This window comes from Asterias rubens, chromosome 4 (assembly GCF_902459465.1).
Source record: "Asterias rubens chromosome 4, eAstRub1.3, whole genome shotgun sequence".
NCBI classification, from domain to species: domain Eukaryota; kingdom Metazoa; phylum Echinodermata; class Asteroidea; order Forcipulatida; family Asteriidae; genus Asterias; species Asterias rubens.
The window spans coordinates 21631034-21652909 of record NC_047065.1 but is presented as its reverse complement, the minus strand read 5'-3'; the positions used below and the strand labels follow the sequence as shown (position 1 = coordinate 21652909).

Genomic DNA, 21876 nt, shown 5'->3' with positions numbered 1-21876 from the left:
AGTATTAAAATTCTCGCTGAGTTTTTACGTTTGCTTTTTATGAGTTAATAGAATATATTGACATTGATGCATTATAAAATGCTTCTAGTTGCAAAACCCAATCTCACCTAAAGGTTATAAATAAAAAAATTAATTACATTTCTACATAATTACGGATTAAAGCTCTGTAAAGAACGTAAATACATTTAAAACTTACAACAAAAATACCATAATAAACTCTCAACACTGAAATTGAGAATAATTCTCCACAAATCTTGTCCAAACAAAGGTAAAAATTCTGTAAGCAACCATTTATATAAGCTCAAAAGTTTATAACTTTTGGTCCCATTTTTATTATAAAACCAATTTTTTGCTACTTTTCCAGTTCTCTGGCAGTATGGAAGACATGGATTTTCAAACTTATTAATTTTCTGCAAGTTATTTTTCTTAACCGTTTTCTTTGAACCATAAACAGAAATTGAGAAAAGTTTTTCGCTACCCTATCTTGTAGCTTCAGAATGAGTGGCTGTGGCTTTATCACCATGGGAACATGCATTGAAGCATGGGATGCCCATTACAACAACCTTAGCAACAGCAGCAGCCATAGCAAGAAAGCCACTTAAATTTTCCTGGACTTTATAAATTTCATTTGGGTAAGTTTTTGGCTAAGGCTTAGTTTCACAAAGAGCGACAGACATTTCCGAATTAAGCATCATTTTATGCTTTCCGTTTTAATGTGCAGTTCAATTCATAATTTACTTCAAATTTTACTTGGAATACTTTTCAAAGTGTCCATAACATAAATGTTTCTTCCGAAAAGCTAACAGGACCCTCTGGCGCTTTTAACATTTTATTTTCCAAGAAGAGCTTGTCCTCTTTTTATGTTTGTCAAGATGTGCGAGAGTCATAAGGCAAGATTATATCCTTAAAAAAATAAACAAAAAAAACAAATAAGTTAGCACCATCATTTAAGAATGGTTGTTGGTGATTTTACTGTTACATATTTACACACATACAAGGACTACAAATTCTATCAAAGCCACAAGACATTTTGCTTTTTGTAAAATTGCTTTTTTTTGGTCAGTGCTTTTACAAATGGCAGTCAATTTAAAGACTAATAATTTACACTGTAAAAAAATCGGCCCCCGAGAAGTACTTGCTCGGCTGCATTTTTGTATAAGGCAATTCTTTTGTCTACTTATAAAAGGTACTTGGAGAGGTAACCTGTTGCTTTGAGAATAGAATATATAAAACAAAACAAAATAGCAGTTCTTTTTAAAACCACAATTCATCACACCTCTGAAAAGATTTGTTCATGGTGCTTCTTGGATTTCATTTTTAAGCTTTTAACCTCGATAAGTATTATCCGATCCATAGTCCCCCCCCCCCCAACAAAAAATCTTGGCAGAGGGAATTGTGCTATGTCATAGTACATCACTTGCCAATACATTCATCCCATGTATCTTTGTATGTAAATTAATCTGCATAGTTTACCAGTCATCGAACACAGATTCCGTTCATGATTAGTCCTACATCTTTCAGAAAAATCAACAATTTGTATTCAATCTTGAGCCTCCAACTTTTGTTCTTCTTTTTCTTACAACGAATTAAAATGCAGTTTATTTGTTTATAGGTGATCTACAAAATATGCTTGATTAAAATAAATAAGACTTGTAAAGACACTGACGATATTTATAACACTACAGTTTTGTTTGTAAGTGCACACACTTGCTATTTTGTGACGTTGTACATAGAGCTTTTATTAATGTAGCATGGGTTTCTTGAGAGACTTAACGACTTCCGTCAATTTTGAGTTTTATTCTTTGCCCAAACGCACTTTATATGATTTCAGTGATATTATACCAATGCCAGACTGCTGCAGCAAACCGATTACTTAACTGCAAATGGTGTCTAATAAAGAACATTGTTTTGACGTTGAGCAGATTTTCTCTTAAAAGACAGGTTGTCAGTCGTCAAGTTCTATGTAATTTGACATGAGTGGTTGACTATCTGTAAAACACAACTATACTTCAGTCAGACTTTTAACCAGGGTGTGTATGTGACCTTTACCATTAGGCCTATTCATCATACTATCCGGTTCCCTGTATACAGTAACAATGATTAACACTCATTCTCATTATGGGGCTCAGACTATTGTCCACCTACCAGCCTCAGTTTGGTTTAGGTTCGTTTGAATGAAGGCACAATAAAAATGGTGGCTCTACGATGGAGGTGTACTTTAAGTAACCAACGCTGTACCTTCCCATCACGGAAACAAAATCATGAAACTTCAAAAGTTCTGGATGAAGCGTCTTCCTATCAAGTGTCATGAAACCCAAGCTCTGGATTTCCCCCGTCTTAAAACCGTTTTCTCCTCAGATTAATCGTCTTAGCTTATGACACATGACCCCCTAACAGCTGTCTCTGTCTCACAACCAAAGCCTTAGTCCGTGATCCACGACTCCTAATTAAGATGGACATCCCCACGTAGGGTAGGGGGGGGGGAACGATGTCCACACGGCTTAGCGTAACATGAACATTCAACATAGCCGGGGTCTTTCATTCTCTCTCCTCATTCTTGTCAAAGTTCTATCTCACTTTGTAGAGGTCGCTGGTTTTGTACACTGGCATGACTTCTTGATGTTTGGGCAAGGGGTCTTTCCCTCCCGGTCTCAGATCTGATGAAGTTCTTGCCTCGTTTCTCAGCGTTAATGACTTAATTTGTCCCGAGAAGAAACTGCCTTTCCACGGCGGAAACTTTTTACTCTGTAGGGAGAGTATGTCCAACTTGACTACCCCCGTGGGACCCTGTAGACAGGGCTACACTGACGAGATAAACACGTAGCCCAAGGGTTGTCTGGGATATCCACAACAGTTTGTGAGAAAAGCATTCATTTGTAAATGTGTCAATGACACCTTGAAACCTCTGGGGGTGCGAGGGCAGGGGGGGGGGTACATAGTAGGGTGTGGCTATAAACCCATGACACTGCTACGCCTTAATTGACCAGGTTGAACACTCCCCACACATGTCAGACCTGAAAATAAAAAACACATAAAAGCAATAAATATATATTACAGAATGACTTATGGCAGCCAAAGTACACCCATGAGAGGAAATATTGCCAGTAATTGATTGATGTCTTCATTGTCCGATTATTTGGGTGTGTGTGTTCTCCGTGTAATCGTGCGACACACTTTTAGTCCAAGTGTCATCCTGTCCCTTAATTGGATGACAGGGGGGGGGGTAGTGGTACCAGACATCCTCCCACGTTACACCGACTGACATCTTGATACATTTAAGAAAATGCACAATTTATGAAGAAGTTGTTTAAATGGCTCAACAGCCGGTGATCTCTTGCTTAACAACTTTGACCGAAAATGAACACTGTCTCTTCAAATATGGCACACTGAATTAAGCTGAAATTGTTGCAAAATTTAACACAAAACGAATTGTTCTCTGTAATTTTTTTTTGCCAGATTTTCAATATTTTGCTGTCAAGCCAGTAGAGCACTGTACACAAAAGTACAGATAACGCACTGTATTGCATATTTAATGCAACTGGTCCCCATTTAAATGTTTGCTAAGTAACATACACATTTCCTGAGGGGTACCGGTAGTTGCCAGATTTTTCTGATTTGCAAAGACCAAACTGCCAAACGTTTGTTTAGATTTAGCGTGATTACTAATAACAGATTGAATGTCTATTGTGCTACTTGTCTGATGATCAGAAAATCAATGTTGAACATGATACAGAGGGTAAAGCTCACTGATTCACCGGCAACTGCTTAAAGGATACCAGTGAATACTTCGCAAGACGCAACAGCTGCTTGGCTTTAAAGATCATCTCGCTGCATTTTGGCAACCAGATACCAAGTTTTTGGTGTAAACTTTAGATACTTCAGAAACAATTTGTGATGTAAGTACTTAAAGACAGTGGACACTATTGGTCATTGTCAAAGACTAGTCTTCACAGTTGGTATATCTCAACATATGCATTAAATAACAAACCTGTGAAAATTTGAGCCCAATCGGTCGAAATTGCGAGATAATAATGACAGAAAAGAACACCCTTGTCACAGGAAGTTATGTGCTTTCTGATGCTTGATTTCAAGACCTCAAATTCTAAATTTGAGGTCTCGAAATCAAATTCGATGAAAATTACTTCTTTCTCGAAATGTTTTATACCATCAATGTCTCCCCTTTACTCGTGATCAAGAAAGGTTTTATGCTAATAATTATTTTAAGTAATTACCAATAGTGTCCACTGCCTTCAATTCTCTCCACAAGGAATGTTGCCTTTTATGATTTGGAACTTATTCTTCAACAACTTATTCTCTACTAGTTTATAGTTCCTGACATATCCAAAATGAATCTGTCAATGTTATTTTACATGTACTATTCTTTGCAAAAACAGCAAAATGATATCAATTGATGAACTACTTTCGGTACTGTTGGAATAGTCAACCTTTCCACCCAGAAAAATTACATTCTTGGAAAACACGGGTCAATTTCTGATGGTGCTAGCCACCTTAACTTAATTATGCATTTCCACTCTGACCAATAAGAGCGGTGTATGCAGGGTCACTACTCTCCATAAACAAAAACTAAACACAAGACATATGTTAATGAGCACAGCAGCACTAGACATGAATATGCATGAACTTCTCTGGAGTTTCCTTTGATTGATCACTTTTAGGTCCTGGGTGAATTGACGACTCTGACTGTGTCTGTTCCCATGGAGCAATGTTCCTAAGGTTGTTGGTTAGTGCAGAATATGCCTCAGTGCATGTTACTTTATGCAGCCATAGCCGTGCTCCAATCCACATAGCCAAAATGGACCTGTTGTTTCAAGCGAGTTAGTGTAGGCCTATGCCTTGTTACCGTGGCGATGCAGCCATAGCTGTATTCCAATCCACATAGTCAATGTGGACCTGTCAAATCATGAGTTAGTGAAGGCCTCTGTGCGATTAACAGATGCCTCTATTACTTGCCATTGTATGCAAAGTACATTGCACCCCTCCTAAATTTGCCTTCAGAGAACAATTTGTTCATGTCAACAGGGAATTGAACAAAAGCAAAACAGAATCGCCTCCATTCAGAAACCAAGCTTAATTCTGCTACCTGTTTGAAGTTCGGCGAATTCCAACTGTTAGCAAAAACCCACTCCACACGAGCTGGCTCTAACGATTTTCCAGAAGCCCACAGAAAATTAAGGCAGCTAACATTTTTGAGGTTTTTTTGTACAAACAATTATCAGGTTTGTCATAAGAAATGGATGATTTTCTGGTATGCTAGCTTAGCAACTGCCCAGCCCAACATTAACAGAAGTGGACAATTCTGAAGTTACTTGAGTTTTATATCAAGAACCGTTTGTTTGTACATCTCTCACACAACTAGCGCAGAATTGTTGGCGCTACAACTCTCCATAGATAAAAGCTTCAAATGCTGCGGCCAACAGCTACATGAAATCATTACCACTGTTTGACCTTCCCTACGCCCCCTAACAGAAATCAGCTTAGGAATTATGCAATGTATAATACTGTTATACCATGGTCATATATTGTGAACTTTTATTGGTCGTGAACCCGTCGTGGGATATGTACTAAAGACACACGTACATGGCACAGGTGAACATGAGTCATGCACCCGAACCAGATACGTTACTTTGATCGTGCCCACAGCTGGTCATTTTCACCACTCAACGACGGCTACTAATCATCAACTTTTTAGTGGTGCCAATTTTGTGGTAAAAGTCGACTACAGATCGCCTACAATTCATTACCATGGTATAACAAAACAATTGTTGCACACTGTGATGGGGTCCATTAGTTTTGTATGCTCTCGTGAGTAAATGGCTCCCTCGTGGGTAAATGGCTCCCTCGTGGGTAAATGGCTCCCTCGTGGGTAAATGGCTCCCTCGTGGACAAATGGCACCCTAGGCTATTCTTCAGACCTCACCACAGCGTGCAACATTTGTAGATTAACTATGAGTCAAGCAAGCAAGCAAACACTGACAGGATTAAACGCACCTGTGTAACACTACAAGCTACAACATTTCTACTCTCATCGGACCCACCACTGGCCAGGGACTCGCACCGATCCACCCTCTCCGTGCTCTGGAACATCTCCGGTGAGAAGACACTCCCACTGTCCGAACTCCGACTGGACGTCCCGTCCTCTGGGAGTCTGACCCTGATCTCCTCCTCCTCACTCAGTGCCTGGTCGACCTTACCGCTTTCGGACTCCGCAAGGAGGGTGTCCCCAGACGATTGGCTAAGCACTAAGGGGATTGAGCTCATAGAGCAGCGGACTCGGCTGTTACGAGACGGGGACGGGGCGCTGGATAAGGAGAGATTGGACAGGCTGCTGAGATGTAAGAGCTGACTTGGACTGAAGGAAGTGATGGCGATTGAATTCCGCATCCGCGGTGCTGTGGTCAAAGACATGAGAAAATAACTTTTAAATCAATCCAATTTGTTGACAAATCTCGCATTAATTTTGGTTTTTTACCATACACCGATGTGTGTAAGTTCTGTATACTCAGTACTTTCCTGAGTCCTGTGAAAAAAATATCACAGGCATGTTACTCGGATGGTACATGTATTCGAACCCACCACCCTTGCAATTCTAGAGCAGTGTCTTACCAACTAGACTACCGAGATTGCCCGGTAGCTAGAGGCAGTTCGAATCCTATGTTTTAGCAGCCAATACCGCAGCGGGTACCGCATCTCGCATTGACTCAATTGCACAACATCATTGTAATTTACAGTTTGCTCTCACTCTTAAGAGCGCTATTAACAAGAGGTTCTGCTTATAAAGAGTATGCTCAGATGTCCCGAATCTCATTACTGCTTTGTGTTTCTTCGTTTTACTGTCCTCTTATAACACTGCCCGATTACAAGGAGCTAGGCCAGTCCAAGTTACCTTGTTATAACTAGAGTCAACTGTATACAACTTGCACATTGTGTATGTGGTGTACACACAACATGAGACTTAAGGCCCGGTCCCACTGCAGCGATAACGAGAACGAGAACGATAACGACGCAAAGAGAACGCAGTCCATTGGTTGAATGAGCATTTGCGTATTCTGCGTGGAGCAATTCAACCAATTGAATGCGTTCTCTTTGCGTCTTGATCGTTATCGTTATCGTTATCGCTGCAGTGTGACTAGGCCTTAAGGTGTTCATCCATGAAGTTTCAGGAATTATGTATTTTTTTAACTACTTTAGTTACTGACCAGTAGGTACAGTGACATGTAGCATGCCATTTCAATAGTCCGCCAGCTTTTTCACAAGTTAGTCCATTTTCATGTGAAATGATAACGCTTTCCATCACTGAACTAGACAGCCGGACCACATGGGCCCAATTTCATAGAGCTGCTAAGCACACAAATTTGCTAAGCATGAAATTTCTTCCTTGATAAAAACAGGATTACCAACCAAATTTCCATTTGCATATTGCTTGTTACTGGTGTTCAGCTGTTGTTTGCTCATCTTGAAAATCATGTGGAAATTAATTGGTTGGAAATCATCTTTTTATCGAGGCAGAAATTTCATGCTAAGTAAATTTTTGTGCTTATCAGCTCTATGAAATTGGGCCCTCGAATGAATTTTGACCGTTCCTCTGATATTTAAACCAGAATTAGGCCAGCAGACCATCGTTAAGGGAAAACACCTGTGTTGTGTCCATCATATCTCAAAATCGAGTGTTAGAATACAATTTTTTGCAGACAAGAAAGTTTCAGTTCAAGAAGACTAAAAATGATATGTTGTGCCTACCTTTGCCTTTATCTCTCATGGATATCGCTCGATCGTTGATTCTGCCTTCATTTGGTTTGATGTCTAAACACGGTTTACTTCCTACACCCATGGAGGACAGCTGAGCTTGTCTGGCTTCTGTAAAGTAAAACACAAAAAAGGTTTAGGGTTCAACTGATAATACAAATAAGTAACTTTGCGTTCTCTGTTGGCAAGACAGACGTAACCCCATATTTTAATTTGGACAGTTGCCTGGTGGCCAGTTTTTTTTCTATTCTGTGTATTTTAACACGTGTTATTTTTGTAGTTCTTAAATAAAGGTATGACACACCCGACCGGCGTCTCATAGCATTCTATTAGGCACGGCTTGTCGTCATGGCTGAGCAGTCAAGCACATTGGACTCATGTTCTGGTGTTTCTTATCAGCTAAGTTAGGGTTTAAGTCCCGGTCTTGACACTGATGTCCTTGAGCAAAACACTTATTTCAACCAATAAAACACTTATTTCAACCAATGTTCTTTAGGTAGGACGTAAAGCCATAGGTCCATTGTGTTATGTATTTTGTAATGCACATAACCCAATTTCGATTATGGCTAAAGAGTAGGGTTTAAAGGTTTATAGTCGGTTGCTCGATGGTCGCGCGATGGAAATCTTGACGTGCAATCATGGGACTCAGTCTTAGGATTGCGCGCAAGATTTCCATCGCGGGACCATCGCGCGACCGACTATAAACAGGCCTTAACCCTGTATGTCTGGTTCACTCCAAGCGCCCTTGTTTACGGGTTTCCTGAAGAGAAGGGGTTTGCCCCAGTGTTTCTGGCAGTGACTGCTGGGTGTGCTGTAGCACCTTGTAAACCTTTAAAAGGTGTTATATCAATGGGTCTTACAATTGAAAAACTAATAACAAGAGCTTTGAGACGCTAGTAGATAAAGCGCAATAAAAGAACTTGTTAATATTATTTTAACCATTATTTTTTGACATGTATGTCAAGTTGGAATTAAGAGACCCATTGACATGCTTTTAGCACCTTGTAAAGGTTTACAAGGTGATGCGCCCAACCATGCCAGAAAAAAAAAAAACAGGCAACCCGTCCTGTTTTTTTCTTTTTCTGGGGGATAAATTGACAATATAGACTGCACTGAGTAGGAGCTCAGACTAATTAACATCATGATACTGCCAAACATCATTATGCGAGCCAAACGAAGATCCTAAGCAAAAATTTGCAGGAAACCAAGAGTATTGCCCTGTGCTTTGGCCAGTAACCCATTCCTCCTAAGCAAGACTTTCCTGAGCTTAGCAGCTCAATGAAACAGTGACCTGACGAACTGAGTAGCTCACCTTTGCTCCTGAATGCTTGTTTCCATAACAACTTGCTAATGTCTTGAGTCCATGCTTGCTTGACGCTGTGTGAGCGCGCATGAAGGGTGTACGCCTTGTCGTTGGTCTTACGTCGACGGAACCATATCTCGAGCTTCAGACCGCTCTCGCCAATACTTTCCGTCATTCCAATATCTGTCATCTGTGAACGGGTGGGAATCAAAATCATAATTTTTCGGAAATGAAACAAAGGGGTAGTGAAAAGTGTCTACTCGACATTCAACAGTTTTGACAACACAAAGATCTTTCTATTCAACATTACAAGGCCGGACAGCCACTTGAAGGTGAGGGCTACATTAAAAGGATTTGGGCTGTGGACCCAGATAAACTGACACCAGGGGAATACTGCCACCTACTCCTGGGCTGAAACAGGGTTAACCCCCTTCATGTCTGCAAGGATGTAGGCATATCCACCAAGGAGCCTGCCGTCGATTTCGCAAAGAGTTAGGACTCGTCTTATCTCGAGTTATGTAGGATGTAACTCATCCTAACTTAGGGTTAATCTTAAGGTCTGCATGCTACAGTGCAGGGTTGGGACTCGACTTAAGTCCTAAGATTAATCTTAAGTTAGGAAGATTTTGGTGAGATCGACGGCTGGCTGGTAGAACAGCACTACCTACCCAACTTTTTACAGAGCAATTATGTTATCTTGATAACACACGTGTCATGACCAGGAATCAAACCCACACTCTGCTGCTGACAACACCATGCCCCAATTTCAAAGGAGACTGCTTAAGCAGAAAAAAAATTGCATAACCATTTTCTGTTAAGCAAAAATGAGCAGGATACCAGTCACAAATTGTACTTGTGACGTGAAAGTTTGGCTAGTAACCTTATTCTGGTAGGCATAATGTTGTCATGCTTAACTACTTTTTGTCAAATTGGGGTACGGTGAACTAGACCGCTCTACCAGATCACAATCAAACACGTTTAAATATGGGTAGGTTTTACTCGGTGTGTTGACAGCTGTAACTTTCTATTTTACCTTGAGGCTGAATTTGTAGTGGTACACATCATGTCCTCTGGCAGTCCTCCTAGACTTACTGAATAAAATCATGTCTTCAAAGAGGAAGGCGTGACGGACGCACTTCTTATGACCTCGATAAACCAAAAACTCATCCTGCAAAGAACAATGTTTAAAACATGATCAGATAAGTATTATTATATTTCTGATAAAGAACTCAAGGATGCCTAACAACAGGCCGGGAATTACAGGCACATCATGGCCTCCATTCCCCCTGGTATTGGCCTTGGTGTCCCTTCCAAATTTCCCCATTGAACTTAAGAGTTTCAAGTGCCCCTCTGTAAAATGGAAAGATGAAATCTTCCAGGTCTGTGAGAAGTGAACTAAATCATTGTAGCTCACATAGCCTGAAGGATACCTGTATACAAGGGGGCTTGGAAAGAACCAGAAATACCAGGGTTTGAATCCCTACTCTTCCACGATAAATGCAGACTGCGATTAAACGTTACTGCATTTACATAACCTCTTACCTGTCTTAATAGTTCACCTTGCTCGTGGAGATCAACCTGCAAAAGACACAAAAAAAATCAAATGTTTGTTAATGACTGATTGTAATAGTATCAACGACTGTATGAAACAAACTTATCCTGTGGTGACAACTGGGTTTGATAACTTTGTAAAAGTAACAAAAACTTTAGCATTGTATCTGAAAAGAGACAAATTCGTTTTGTAAAAAAAAAGGTGTTTCATAACTGTTTGTAAAAGTAACAAAGAATGTAGTATTCTTTCCGACAGAGACAAACTTATTCTGTTCAAACAATTGTATCTGATTACTTTGCAAAAGTAATACGAAACTTAGTTTTTCATCTGACAGCACCTTGTAAACGATTTTACCAGGTGTTTTGTTAATAAATGGGTCTTAAAATTCAAACAAGCTCTGCATACCTCGTTGGGAAAACAACTTTGGGGCGCCCCAGGGTAAGATAAAGTGTTATATAATAACTGCATTTATATTACTATTACTAAAATAGGCAAAGAAAACCGTGCATTTAATTTTCATTTCCCCAAAAAATATCTCGCCTTTTTAGTATAAAAAAAACACCTTGATAACCCAAAACTACAATGTCTTAAACAATTCACAGTCCTTGAACCCAACAATCTGTCAATTTACGGAAATAATAAAAATACATTCATTTTATAATAAGTACATTCCAAAGAGGAAATGTAACAATTTCCTAAACTCAGAAAGGGAAATTGTGTCACTCATCTTCCGAATGACAGCACATCCTCGTCGAAACTATTTCCAGAGAAGATTGGTAATTATCAAATAAGATCTACGCTAAGTAAATCTGACATTCATGCTACATTTGTTCTCTTCCTTAATACGTTAGTATAGTTCAATAAATGTTAATGTATTTTTAATCCTTCTCCCTTAACGATTGTTTAGAAATGTCAGTTAAATACCCAAGGACCAATCAAATTATATCCAGGTGGTACAGAAGTTTAGTTCAACACTAGTATAGCTCTGTAATGTATTTTTAGCGTTAACAAGGTCCGATGACCTATTAAAGGCACTGTACACGTTTCGTAACTGTCAAAGAGCCGTGTTCTCACTTGGTGTATCCCATCATAAGCATAAAATAACAAACCTGTGAAAATTTGGGCTCAATCGGTCATCAAAGTTGCGAGAAAATGATGAAAGCAAAAACACCCTTGTTGGACGAATTTGTGTGCTTTCAGATAGGAATAAAATACTTCTAGCTAGAAGTATTATTTTTTTTCATTTTAGTTAGAAATTACCTCTTTTTTCAAAAACTACGTTTCTTCAGAAGGAGTCGTTTCCCACAATGTTTTAAACTATCAACAGCTCTCCAATGATCGTTACCAAGTCAGTTTTTAAGTTAATATTTGTTTTGAGTAATTACCAAACGTGTACCTTCCCTTTAAAGGGAATGTATACATTTGGTAATCACTCTATAAAATTAATTGTCATATACAGACTTTGGGTTAGAAGTCTACAGCAGCTTTGGATAGTATAAAGCATTTTGAGAAACATTTCACTTCAAACTAATAATCGAAGTCTTGTATAGCGAAGTCTTATAATGCAGGCACTCATGGCGCTTTCTAAAAAAATCTGCACCCTAGTCAGCTTAGCTCCAGGAGCACTGCTTGTGATATCTTATACAAAAATGTGGTTACATGTATGTGGAAAAGATGTCACTTTAGGTGCCCCAAAAGTTAAATCTGAGAAGCAATTTGGAAAATGTTTTTAAAGTTTGTAACATTGACTGTTCTGAATGACCTCAAACATGTAGTTATTTCACCCCATCTTTCAATGCTCCAACTATAATATCAAAAAACCTGAGTCCAAACCATAAGGTGTAACAACACAAAACTGTGGACTGCGTCATTTCCCCTTATCACTGTCACCCATCTACATATCCATCATGGACTAAACAGAGCGTTTTCCCCCTCAACACAACCCTACCTCATAACAATTGGGTCAATTTGCCACATACACAAACTTGATTGGATTAACAGAGCCCCTTTTGATTGGATTACTTGGCCCCAAGAACAATCACTAGTAGAGATTGCTTCATGAGCAACCCAAGCCCTGGATTAATCCCATCAACAAACAGGATTAGATGAGATTATGACATGGTTGGATTAATTGCGGCCATGAGGTTAAGAGTGTTTCGTCGTCCTCGGCAGTGATGAAATATGACGGAGGCTGATGCACTTTTTTTTCTTTTTTTTTTCTCAGTCGTTGATTTATTTTAAGCCAATTATTAACTGTAGATTCTTTAGCCGTTCTTCGGCTAATAATGACCCGCATTGATTCTTTTTCAGAGTTTGATTATAATAAGCAATGTCTCAGACCTACTTTTTATCAATCATTAATCCATACTCAATCTTTAAGGTAAGCAGACAAGTTTACTCTTGGAGTGATGGGAGAAAAAATGAAGCAGGGCAATAACCTATCTTTCTGGAAAGTTGTATATACTCAGCGCCTTGCGTACTTGTTTGGTAGATACGTGCGCTATATAAGACTTCGATATTATTAGTATTATTATTATATGACAGGAAACACTGTAAATGGTATCACTTTGCAACAGCACGTTAACAGATTTTCCAATAGTTGTAATTTTGTAACTAAGAAAGTGTTTCAACATCTAAATGGACATGCAGGTTTATACTGAAACTGTTTGAGTGGATTCATTTGATGTTCAAAAATAAAATGACATGTAATCACCATAAAATCAAATTTTAAAAACATGGACGGAAACATCCTTTCTACATCTCTTATAAAATTAATATCCCTTCTATTATTTGAACAAAAATGAACAAATCTACAAATGTGTCACTTCATACCAAAACCTTTGCACTCTCTGCCAAAACTCCAAACTTGGTTAATTTGCTCATCAAAAACCAGAGAATAAGAGCTTTCAAAAACACCTGATTTAGGGCTTATAAGACAAGTATTTCTCAACATAAAAAATGTTTCAGGCGTCACATCACATTGATATCAAAGCTGATGTTTTACTTGTCTTCACTTTCACTGCCATTTTACTATTTCCAAGAAGTGCCTGTTTCTCTGATAAAGGTCTCAGTTTTTTTGTTTTGTTTTCATAAATTTAAAAATTTGCACCGGGATAGAGAACACTACTTTAGTTTACTCTTACACTCATGTGAGATAAGCACTGTCTACTCAGTACTCTCCCCAGTTCTGTGAAAAAAATTAACACAGTCATATTGCTAGGGTGGGATTCGAACCCACGACCTTTAAAACTGTTTTTTTTTTTTTTTTTTTTGCTAACAAATGTTCAGTAGTTAGAGTTACTCACGTCACAATCTTTGATGGAATCCATTGCTAGTAGGTCATTACCGTGCCTCATCTGGAATTGTACCATCTCCTCAGCAGACTGGTGCAAGGAAAAATAAATCACTGGAAACTTTAGGAAGAGTGCCACATTTAAAACAAGTAGAATTATAAACTTTACATGATAAAGTAGAGTTTGGTGAGGCTAGCGGTAGCACCATGTGTAAATCTCTTTTGAGTATAGTGTTGGTTCTGAAAAGAATTGGTCAGTGGTTGACAACTTACCGGCAACACTACTCAACAGAGACTTAGATATGCTACAACCTCACCTAAAATTGTAAGCAGTATGTTGTCGGAATCAAGCGATTTAAGCTTCAAATATTGGCTGCTGGCTGTAGCGCAATGTTAATCGCAGAAAATGTAATCTCAAAAAACTTTGCTTAAGGTAAACTTTAGAGAAATTTTGCATAGCGGAAAGTATAATTCACAATAAATTTTCCACAGTGTGACCCTACATGTACGTTTAAAAAGAGTTAACTTAAAAAACCCTGTTCAAAGTCAAGTGTGTTAGGCCATTTCCTCTTTGAGTATGAAATTTCAAACTCGACTCTAACTAAGACTCTGAGTTTGGAATTTCATACTCAAAGAGATTTCCTCTTAACTTTGAACGCCGAACACACTTAACTTTGAACAGTGTCTTTTTCTATGGCACCTGAAAAAAAAAGCAAAGTAGGAAATCAGCTCATCAGCTAAGCTTGATTTAAAAACATTTTGGTTGATTTTCTTTACCTTGAGTGCGGACAGCTCTTGATCTGAGGGTTGACACTCTCTGATGAGGTCCCGTAACAGCAAAGCGTACTTCCCCAATCTCTGCACAGGCTTCAGGAGGTAACTAGCAACGTCCATTTTGTCATGTAGATTACGCTGTTTCGACTAAAACAAACAGATACAAATATTGTTACGATCATTATCCTCATGGTAAGTCGTTGCGTCGAATGCGCGCACATTTTGCTGCCTGCACACATTTGTTAGAATGGGGTGTGTTGGTTTGTCTCTTAGGCTTCGAGAAAGACTCTGCAATGAGTAATTCCTGCGTATCGTGGCCGAGCGGTTAAGAGCACCGGACTCAAGTTCTGGTGTTGCTGATCAGCGGAGTTTGGGATCGAGTGTCGGTTGTGGCACTTGTGTCCTTGAGCAAGATATTAACTTTACCATAGTTGCTGTAAAGAAAGGGATGTGCAAGCCTCAACATGATTCCGACCTCGGTCGACTAGAGAGAGAGAGAGAATTGCTGTAAAAGAACCCAGAACACTTAATTGTAAAACATTAGGGATTAAACCCTGTGTTTCTGGTTAACATATAGTAAGCACCTTTGTTTACAGGTTTCCTCCGACTTGCAAGCTACAGTAATTAAGTTCACTTTTGAGGCGTCCTTGGTTTCGTTCATAGAAATGTACCATAATACTATAAGGTTTCATTACTAAATATTTCGTTCAAGCAGTTGGCGACTCACCTTGAAGAATGTACCATAGTCAGCCAATAAGCCATCAGATCTCGGCTTGTTCTTGTTGTAAAGTGCGTACAGACCAAAACCCTTTTTCTGCATATGAACAAAAAGTGACCACAAATTTAATAAGAGATGAGAAACCAAAGAATTTAACTCCAATGACTGAGTGTGAACCCTTCAAACTCATAATTGTACAAGATGAAAAGAATAATTAGATCATTTCTCTAAAATGAACTATTTAAGCCCTTGTCACACGGCAAAATAAAAATCCCAGCAAACTCCTGGGGATTTTAGTCTCAACCCCACGCCCATCCCATGTTCGTACTCGTCAAAATTTTCCTGGGAAATAGGCACACTTACTACGCTAAACCTAGGAGTTTTTAGCTTAAAACCCTACCCCAAGCAGGGGTAGCTACTGCTTAAGAAATAACAGGCATTTTTCCAGGGTTAGTAATTCATGTGTGACACCCTAGCTCTATGGTGACACCCACTGTCAATCAAAGTCACCCTGGAACTTCCTCAGGAAAGTCGTCTAGTATGAACAGCGCTTAAGTTGTTCAAAAACTTTGACAGCCACAAAACAAAATAACATGATCATCAAAAAAGTAGGACATGCTATTCAAAACGGCTCTATTTTACTCTTCTGATTCATCAAATTAAGTTTTTAATCAATTTATCTTCATTAAATTTAATAAACTCAAACAAAGAAATTTTCTCCGAAGCTGCATATGAAACAAAAAAAAAAGGCTGATCAAATTTCCACAGAGGAAGAATTAACAAAACATGTATTTAACAATTTCCAGCCAAGGCGCGCTGATAATCAACCCCAAAATATTCACCCCAGGCATTCTCCGCTCGACAAAATCAACTCGGGTGAAGAAAAGAGAAAATAAAAACCCACAACGGAAGACAATGTTATCCCGGCTCATTAACGTTTATAATCAAATCAGAAAAACCCCTAATTTTCAACCCCTACTTAAAATTATCTCAACATTCAGAATCTATGAATCAACAACTGCTAAGGTTTGTTTTTCTCCTTGGTCTCTGTGGAAAGTCCCCGGTGGAGTCTGTCAACGGAGCAAAGGACCAGAGGGTTTGTTTCTCTAAGGCTTCCTATGCGATTCTAATCAGTCTAAACCACCTGTACTACAACTCATTTGCCTCTCTGGACCCCAGTAGACTCTGGTGGCTAATAAACCACAGACAAAGCACTTCAGGCTGTTTTCTTAACATTTCCAAAGAGTCCCCTCTTTAAATATCCAACATTGTTTGCTTTTTTTTCATCTCCCCCCTCCCTTCAAGTTCATTACATTTGTGGGGCAGAGTGTGAAGTTGGTATTCATATTTTTAATGGGGTTAATTTTGTTGATGTTGGACTGCCCTTTTTCTTTTTTCTCCAAGTGTGACTGGAGATCTAGATTGCTATTTCGCTCGGCTGATTTCTCGTGGGGCAATATTGAGTTTGAAGCCCCCTGTGGACCCACTTGATGACCCGGTGATTGCAAACATCACAATCCCTTCATGGAGAAATGCTTGATGGAACGACATTATTTATTTTTTTGTTCTCTCTCTCTCCCTTTGTATTGGGACGACAGTGGCTTTAAAGACACTGGACACTTTTGGTAATTGGTAAAGACTAGCCTCCACCGTTGGTGTATCTCAACATATGCATAAAATAACAAACCTGTGAAAATTTGAGCTCAATCGGTCAATGAAGTTGCGAGATAATGATGAAAGAAACAAACACCCTGGTCACATGAAGTTGTGTGCTTTCACATGCTTGATTTTGAGACCTCAAGTACTAAATCTGAGGTCTCTAAATCAAATTCGTGGAAAATTACTTATTTCTCGAAAAATAAGTCACTTCAGAGGGAGCCGTTTCTCACAATGTTTTATAATACCAACCTCTCCCCATTACTCGTTACCAAGTAAGGTTTTATGCTAATAATTATTTTGAGTAATTACCAATAGTGTCCACTGCCTTTAAATTATAATCCATGAAGTGCTTAATTGTCTCAAAGTGAAGACATTCAAATAATTAATGTACATCTTGCAAGCCCTTTTGTGTCTTGTTTCAAAAGATGTCTCATTAGTCTCAAGATAAAAAAACCTTTCTCGATTTCTCTGGCCAGTTTGTTTACTTCTTACTGTACCTAAATCTCCCCACTGCTGAGGCCAAATTTAGGAGGGCAGTTGCAAAAACTTCATGCAAGTCGCCAGGCATACAAAGCCTGAAGGCCACTTCAAGGTGTGGGCTCAATTATTTTTGTCCAGAGGCCGTTGCCACCTACTCCTACATGTAGGGAGGAAACAGGGTTACCCCTTTTACAGTCCATACGGATGTAGGCTTGGGTATCATCAGTCCGAAGCCTGGCCGGTAGAGCAGAAAGCACTACCTCCTCAATTTTATGTAGCAAGTGTCACGACCGGGATTCGAACCCAAACTCTGCTGATCAAACAGCAGAGCTTGAATCCGGTGCTCTTAACCGCTCGGCCATGACACGCCATTCAATTCAATTCAAAATGTTTTTCTCTTCTCTTTTCGTAAGAGAAATAAACAAAATGAAATAATCGCAGATAAGATGACTTGGAAGTAGTTAATAATCTCTGCAAATTAAAGAGAGTATGAGGCTGTCAGAGTAACCAAAGTTTGTTGAACACAGCCTAGACGGAATTACCACAGACAAGGAGACAAGCAAAACAAAATTTAAAACTTAAAAAAAAATATGGACTGGTTTGAGTTTATCCCAAGAGAACTTGGTAAGCACAGAGTAAACAGCACTTCAGAAACTAATCAATCAAAAGGGTGAAAACTGACACGGATTCACTGTTGATATAATGAAAACCACAACCACAAACTAATTTGATTCGGGTAACACATCAACGCTTGAGGGGTAACTTTTGGTTGAGTTGACTACTGCCCTCTATAGTCGGGTTGTCATAGTTCTCTTGATTGATGCACATCAAGCATAATCGAATCAACATAATTTCCTCAATCTTTAACCAACTGTTCCGTACGAAGCCACACAGACATTCAATAAATCTTTAAAAGTGACAACAAAAATTCATATGAATATATTGAGTGCACAATCTATCGTTGGTTTTCACACCAGAAATATATTACTAACATAATAACAATTCCTGAAGGAGGAGGTTTACTTACATGTTGCAAGAAGCAATGGCAGACTTGTAGAGGGTCGCTCTGGCACTGACTGAGAGCTTTCAGGAAATGACGATCGTGGAACTCGTAAATCTTTTCTAGATTACCGAACACGGCACTGCGCTGGCCTCTCAGACCCTGCGGTATGTCGTCCCGATCCATCTCCGGAAAATAGTTCTGAAAACCAGTTTGAAAGGTTTTTAAACACAAAATCAATGAAACAGGAAGGTTTACTTATTACAACTACACTAACTTATTACCAACCTTTTATTTTTAGTTTTCTTAAAACTACAGCAATAGCTTACTGACAAGTAATAATGGAGAAATCAAAGAGTAATGGAAGTGCTTTTTGAAGCTTTGCATTATGTGGGAAATAAAACTGAGCAGGTTTAAAGTTAACAAGCAGGTTAGTTTACTTCTTTACTCCTAAAGATGAACAGAGCATGTTCCCAAAATTTAGACTCAACTGTAACACTGTAACACTCTGGTCCTTCGCAGAACCAACAGTTTGTCCAAACGTGATTTGATTCAAAATGACAACCACCCACAAACCTACTAAAGAATTAAGTTGCTACACCCCTTGCGCCATCATCAAAATGGATCAAAAAGGATCTATGAGTTCTTCTGGGATATCGTTTCATGCACAAAAATCCACATGCAAGAATAAAACAATTTATGAAGAAATATTTTTTTATGAGTATTCCTTGAAGAAATTCAACCCCAGACCTTCCTTGATTTTTACCTCTATGATGTACTTCAGCGCAAGGACGTAATCCTGCTCTGTCTGGATCATCTCATCTAAGATAAGCACAAGCCGTCTGTAGTTAGGGTGGTCCTTGTTAGCTGAGACATTGTCATTGGATTCAATCTCAAGCTTGAGTGGGCTACCGGGAGCCTGGGAGACAGACTTCCGGATGTGACGATTTGCGTCCTGGGGTGACCAATGCGTCTCAATCTGTGCCGGAGTTCAAATGTTATTATGGAATATTAATTAACATTGATAGCATGTTCAAAAATTCCCCCATGTACTCTAAGAACAACTATGAAAATGTTGAAAACCCAGTAATTTGTTTCAATGCAGACTTTTGCTGGATTAACCTTTTTTTAAAAAGGTTTTTAAGATGAACACACATGTATAAAACTAAACAATAATAGTCTTTATGTACTTGAAATGGTTGGCAAGTTTTATATGGTGTAAAATCTTTGCTTTAAAAAAAAAAAGTTACAATTTGAAGAAATCATGGACACTGACCGCTTCCGAAGTTTCCTCATCTGAGAGTTGGAATTCATCCTCCATGTTGGCCTTCCTACACACCGCATCTTGCTTCTCCTCAGTCTCAGAAGCCTCGTCTCCATCAAGTCTCTTGGACAGTATCAGGGAGAAGACTTTCCTCTTTGGCGTCTCAGCGCAGCTCGTCGCTTCCTCTGGTTGTGTCTCCGAAGCATCAGCCTCAGGTTCCTCGTATCCTTCGTCGAGTTTCTCCAAGCTGCTAGTCTCTCTTTCTCGTCCAACAACCTCACTGATAGGCTTGATCAGAGCAGCCATCTTGCGTTGCCTCACGGAGAATTCATTCGGGGAGTCCATCGAAGACGGCGATAAAGGAAGAGACCCTCTCTCTAAGACCTTCTCGCCGACCGATATCCCCGAGTCAACCGAGCCGTTACTATGTAAAGAGTCTCTATGCTGCTTTGGGGGTGCTGTTCGGCTGCCCTTACGCAGCAGCTCTTGTTTACCTGGTGCCCCATCAGTGTCTGGTGCCCCTCCTAACTGATTCTTCCCTGCCCTGTTTGTCGACTGCAGCCCAAAGCTGCTAAGCCCGTCGAAAATGGCCGAAGCACTCCTCTGATACAGAGCATTCTGCTTCTTCTCTGTGCCCTTTGACACGGACCCGTACTTGAGTAGCGATCGGCGACCGCGTAACACACTGTGCAATCTGTCTATCTTATCTTGAATCATTTTGTTTGTCTCTTGACAACGCTGATGTGCAAAGTTACACTGCTGGATGCATTGCTCTTTTCCTAATTGTTTGGAGAGAGAGCGCATTTGCGCAAACGCTTCCTGCGTCGTGGGAGGGTTGTCACGAAGGTATTTTTCTAGGGTGCAGAGATGGACGCGACACTGTTCTCGTGTGGTGCTCTTTTCGTGACCGAGTAACGCAACAAACTTCATGCCATCTAGTGCCCATGCATATGCCTGAAAATCAAACAGATAAAAAAGAGGTTAAATATTTCTGAAACAATCTAACAAAGAATCAGACTTGTGAAGATGTACATTTACTATGGCCCACATTTAATATACAAGCAAATTTTGCTAATGATAATATTTGTGTTCAAATCAATAAATATGATTGATAGTTAATGCCCTTTCACCAGCTAAAGCTAAGATAAACTGCAACATAATTGTTCTTTAAAAACATACATAGTGTCAATTCTTGAAGAATCTGCAGTCAAGACAAAGTATTTGACAGAACAAAATCACACACACTACAAAACCCCATGAACAAAGTTTCCAAATGGTTCCTGGTGGTTTCGTTTCTCACGAGTCTTGCACAGATCTGTTTACAAACACACCCCTCCTAAATAGACAACTTTCATGATCACCAACAAAGGGGGCTACCCTGGGTACAGATCGGATTTAAGTCATTTGACGTCACATCAAACCGCTGATTCACAGGTTTTAATCAAGGTCTGTGTGCTAAGAGAATGACTTGATTCAACAAAGGGGGCTACCCTGGGTACAGATCCGATTTAAGTCATTTGACGTCACATCAAACCGCTGATTCACGGGTTTTAATCAAGGTCTGTGTGCTACATGTATAAGAGAATGACTTCATTCATACAAAGCGTCTTTGCTTTGTTAACTTAAAGCAGATCACATGGCCATGAGTTTACATAATCTTATGTTTTCATAAAATCTTTACCACTGCGGAGACACCCTCCCCACCAAACAGTATTTGTTGATATTACGAATTTATTTGCGGAAAGGAAAGTTGGATCACTGTTTATAAAATCATGACATCATGTGTACTCTTTCTGAACGAGCTAATTGTTGCAACCCCCCCCCCTAAAAAAAAAACATTTAAAAAAAACATGTTGCAATCTTGAGTTGAGTGTGACTCAACTGATAGGGCCAATAAAATTATAGCTTACTTTAAATGGGTTTTTGGTTTGCTTTCAATGGTTTCCTTCTTTTCATGCTATATAGTTTGGTTGTATTAAGTATTTATTTAATTTGGGGTTCAGTTCAATGTTCGAAATACTTTGCAAAAAGCACAGTGCTCAAAAATTGATTTTGAGGCCAAGCCTGCGA

At 39.3% G+C, this 21876-nt stretch overlaps 1 protein-coding gene across 2 annotated transcripts in view; it reads right to left on the bottom strand.

Annotated features, from left to right (window-relative positions):
* Positions 1–603: 603 nt before the first annotated feature.
* Positions 604–21876, bottom strand: part of LOC117289148 (puratrophin-1-like) — a 72306-nt gene continuing 51033 nt past the window's right edge. The window contains exons 12-23 of one of the 2 annotated variants that reach the window (XM_033770142.1): positions 19819–20760; positions 19309–19521; positions 18570–18743; positions 15413–15499; positions 14689–14832; positions 13925–14002; positions 10610–10645; positions 10101–10235; positions 9077–9257; positions 7759–7875; positions 6057–6410; positions 604–3014 (exon numbers count right to left, since the gene is read on the bottom strand). In XM_033770142.1, coding sequence (XP_033626033.1) covers positions 2950–3014; positions 6057–6410; positions 7759–7875; positions 9077–9257; positions 10101–10235; positions 10610–10645; positions 13925–14002; positions 14689–14832; positions 15413–15499; positions 18570–18743; positions 19309–19521; positions 19819–20760 — 2526 coding nt within the window. In that variant the 3' untranslated portion in view covers positions 604–2949. Of the gene's footprint in view, positions 3015–6009; positions 6411–7758; positions 7876–9076; positions 9258–10100; positions 10236–10609; positions 10646–13924; positions 14003–14688; positions 14833–15412; positions 15500–18569; positions 18744–19308; positions 19522–19818; positions 20761–21876 lie in introns of both variants that reach the window. The other variant, XM_033770143.1, reaches the window with a different exon arrangement.